At 36.4% G+C, this 4208-nt stretch overlaps 1 protein-coding gene across 1 annotated transcript; it reads left to right on the top strand.

Moving 5' to 3' along the window:
• Positions 1-1078: 1078 nt before the first annotated feature.
• On the top strand, positions 1079-4153 carry LOC112463744 (the record flags this gene model as incomplete). Its single annotated transcript, XM_025030275.1, has 3 exons — positions 1079-1384; positions 1485-1774; positions 4100-4153. Coding segments are annotated over exons 1-3 (462 nt in total), but the record flags the coding sequence as incomplete, so codon positions are not given.
• Between the last annotated feature and the right edge of the window lie 55 nt (positions 4154-4208).

Raw genomic sequence — 4208 nt, 5'->3', positions numbered from 1 at the left:
TGCTCATCTCACCACATTTCAAGTCGTCCCTGATTATATTTCCAATAGGTTATGGGCCCAGGGCACGATTCCCCTGCGTGAGGAACATAGCACGAAAGTGTATATACGAAGTGTGTGAGACGCCGGCGAAGGGCATAGAAAGAGATAGAAGCATCTAGAAGATTAGAGGGTAAGTAAATAATATTCCTCGTTGCTGACGAGCAAAACGAGAGAATTCTCAGTTAATAAGAATGTTCGTTCGATAAATACTGTTACAAGGAGATAGATGTTTTTGCCATTTTTCTCGAGAAATAGAAATAGAGGTAATAATGGTAATAAGAGAATTAGAGAATAGATGTGTAAAGTGTAATAAAGAAGTAGAGAATGATGAAGGAAAAAGAGATAGAAAAATGCCGCTTGGTAGCAAGTCGGCGACGTGCGCGTGCAAGTCCGATCGTGAACGGCGAGAGTCATTTCTTTTGGCGCGCGGAATTTTTGGCGCGCGGAAGTCCGATCGTAGACGGCGAGAGTCATTGACTATGTTTCCATCGAGGGTTCAAATCGGGTCAGAGTCAGTCAAGTCAGCCAATAGCTATGTTGGTTACAATTGCAATTAGGTTAATTCCGTTATAACCAGCATAACCATTGGCTAACTGGTTGACTCTGACCCGATTTAAACCCTCGATGGAAACATAGTCATTGTTTTTGGCGCGCAGAACTTGTTGCTGGGCACGCACAAACACATAATCGATTTCGACTAACAACATGGCATCGATGCTAGATGGCTAGATTACGATGCATGTAAATGTATGCGTATGCTAGATGGCTAGATTGCGATACATGTAAATGTATGCGTATGTATAAAAACTCTATATGACTCTATATGAGTTTTTTTTTTTGAAATCGATATGTATCGGGTCGGTAATTGAGCATGACTTGCTGTGCGGTGTAGCTTGATTACTGTTTAGGGAAGCCGCGTAAATTTGTATGGGCCCCGTGCGTGTGCGTGATCAACCCGAGCTCCCATAGATCTTTTCAGCAGTGCTGGGGATCGCAACGGACAGTGGTGTGCGCGTGCGGATAGCCCTGCAGAGGCACGTGGTTTTCTCGCTTTGGGGTTATTGTGAATTGCAGTGCGTTCTATATAGCCTCATAAGCATTAAATTTTTATCGCTGAAAGAGATCTAGTGATAGAAATTGTAAATTATTATTTGTCAATACGAATGTTGGTTTATCTTGTCAAAAGAGGAAAGCTAATGTTCAGTTGATATTTAAATCCCGATATAGATGGAAGAAGAAGAAGGCCAAGATGCGCTGGTCGACTACGACAGCGATAGCAGCTTTATCACGGTAATAGATAGAGAAGCAAAAGATAAAAACGAGGAGACAGTAAGAAAAGATAGAGGTAAGAGAGTATTTTTTTTGAAAATAAAGTAGTCCAGAAGAATAATATATATATATGCATTCAGAGAAAATAAAAATAGTAATTTCAAAATTCCGTATAGAAGCAAAAGACAAGAAGGAGACTGAAGCAAAGGGTGCAATCCCGAAACGCGGCAAACCAAAGATAATAGAAAACATAGATGTGAATAGAGAATGGGCTGAAAATTGTCCTGTACTACCTATAGGGACAAAGATACTTTACGAGAAACAAGAAAAGATGGTTGAGAAAATGGACAATTCGATGCAGATGCTGGATAAAGTAATGAAGAAGGCCACCGAGATGATGGAGAATATGGTGGAAGTCTCCCGTTTAAACTTAGAGAAAGAAAAAGTTAAACTTAGACGTTTAGAGGTAAGCAATAAAGATACCCAAAGTTCAGTAGAAAACAGTAAACAAACGGTTAAAGAACTAGAGGTAGAGTCTAAAAAGAGAAAATTAAATGAAATAACAGTCTGTTCAGCCGAAAAAGATAGGAGTTTAGAGACAATGAAAAGAGCTATAGAATTGGAATTGAACAGTCAAAGGTTGCATATTAGAAGAGAATATAAGCTGACGCAAAAATCCAACTTTGATCTTTGGATGGATTATTTAAAATCTGAGTTAATGAATAACGAGTTGTTAGATGTAATAGATTCAAACATTAAAAGTCCAGAAAATCTCTCCGAACTAAAAGTTGCTAAGAGAAAAAGTCTAGTTAGAGATATAATAATCAATCATTTAGATGAAAACTATCATAAAAGGATTCTACATGAAAAAGATCCGAAAGAAATTTTGAAGAAATTGAGAGGATATAAAAAGAGTGAAGTAAACGTTACTCATGCATCGGTACGAGCTAAACTCTATCAAATTAAAATGAGAAAAGACGAAAAAGTAAGTGATTTTTGTGAACGCTTCGATTCAATAATTAGAGAATATAAATCATGTGAAGATGCGGTACCCCTCGCAGAACAAGAGATTAGATCTGCACTTTATCAGGCTGTGTCAATTAATGTACCAGAGCTAGAGGAAAAAGGTATTTAAATAAAACCGTTAATAAAAACATAAAGAAAAAGGGTAGATTTGTGCAAAAAGGCACAAAAAGAGTAGATAACAAAGGGAAAATAACCAAGATACAACCAGCTGAGAAACCTATATCAACGAAAACAGCAAATGAAGGAGAATCAAAAGAAGGTAAATTATACATGGTTAAATTAATAGAAGATAGAGATAGTTCAAAAGAGGTAGTCAATTTTACTGCAGATTCGGGTGCTACGGATCATATTGTGAATAAGAATTTTATTCTAACAAAGTTTGAAAAATGTAAAGATAGAGTTATTAAATGCGCGAATAAAAATGAGCTTGCAAACATTTCAATAGATGGTAAAGGAGATCTTACGCTAATAACGAATGAAAAAGAAAAGAGAGTCATTAAATTAACAAATGTAATTGCAGCAAAGAAAGTATCCAAAAATTTACTATATCTAAGAAAGTTGGCTGATGCAGGGTTCAGTATTTATTTAGATGATAAAGTGTATAAAGTTTACAATAAACTGACAAATAAAATAGTTTTTAAAGGAATTTATAGATGTAGAGCAGAAATTGTTCCACATAGTGAGCTTCCTGAACAATCGCAAGCAAACATTCAGACCAATGAATTATCAATTTCGGAGGGAGAGTTAGATGAGAGGGATAATGTTGGCTCTGCGATTGGGAGGGAGAATGAAGGAGAGCTCACAAATGTGAACGAAAACGAAAATATAGAACACAACAATGCTGAACTCGAGCAAGTCATTAAGTTAGAAGATATACAGACAATAGAGAATATAGAAGAAATGTGTGAAAGCTCAATAATTGAAAAAGTAAAGAAACTAGAGAAAATAAATGAGGTGATGTTATGGCATGTTAGATTAGGTCATGCATCGTTAAACTATCTAAAACAATTACAAAAAGTAGAAAAGAGATTAGAAAATGTAAAGTTTGATAACTTTATATTAGAGTGTGAAGTATGTATAATGGCAAAGATGGCAAAACTGCCGTTTAAAGAAAACAGAACGTTGAAAGAGAAAGTAAGAACATATATGCTCGACTCGGGATTACTAAAGAGTATGTGGGAGTTGGCAGTTGACGCTGCTGTGCATGCGTACAACAGATCTCCACATAAGACTTTCGAGTACGAGATCCCGTTGAAGAAGTTTTCATCAGAAACAAGTTGTCATTTTGAACAAATAAAGAAATTCGGATGCATTGGATATGCAAGAGTACCAAAGCCTACGTCGAAATTCGACAAGACAGCTATTGGTGTGTTGGTGGGATATACTGACACTGGATATATACTATATACTCTGGTATCCAAGCACGAGAAAATTTATAGAGTCATGACAACAGAGCAGCAAGAAACTGCACTAAGATGGATAGAAGTCACAAACTTAAAATGTTTGATGACGACTTAGAAGAAAAAGAAGAAACTGAAAACAGAAAACATATGGATGACACTCATGGAGATTTTATCAAGCAGTGTGTTGATTAAGGGAAGGTAAAAGTCGAATGGATAAAGACCAAAGAGAATTTGGCAGACATTATGATAAAACCTTTACCTCTAGAAGCATTTGTGTATTTGAGAGATAAAATAATGAATATAGAGTTTAAACAAAGTTAGAGATTAATTTTATTCGATAACTAATTCTTGTTATGTTTCAGATAAAGAGGAAACTTAGAGAGGACCCGTGGATCGCTCGCACAAAGGGAGGGAGTGTTGGGAAAAGACTTTGAACGAGCAATAAGTTCCCGCCCTTCTAGAGGGTAGCTC

Source organism: Temnothorax curvispinosus, unplaced genomic scaffold (genome assembly GCF_003070985.1).
Source record: "Temnothorax curvispinosus isolate PA1 unplaced genomic scaffold, ASM307098v1 QBEX01013613.1, whole genome shotgun sequence".
NCBI classification, from domain to species: domain Eukaryota; kingdom Metazoa; phylum Arthropoda; class Insecta; order Hymenoptera; family Formicidae; genus Temnothorax; species Temnothorax curvispinosus.
Note: the sequence above shows the minus strand (reverse complement) of the source record. Positions and strands in the feature narration are given on the sequence as shown.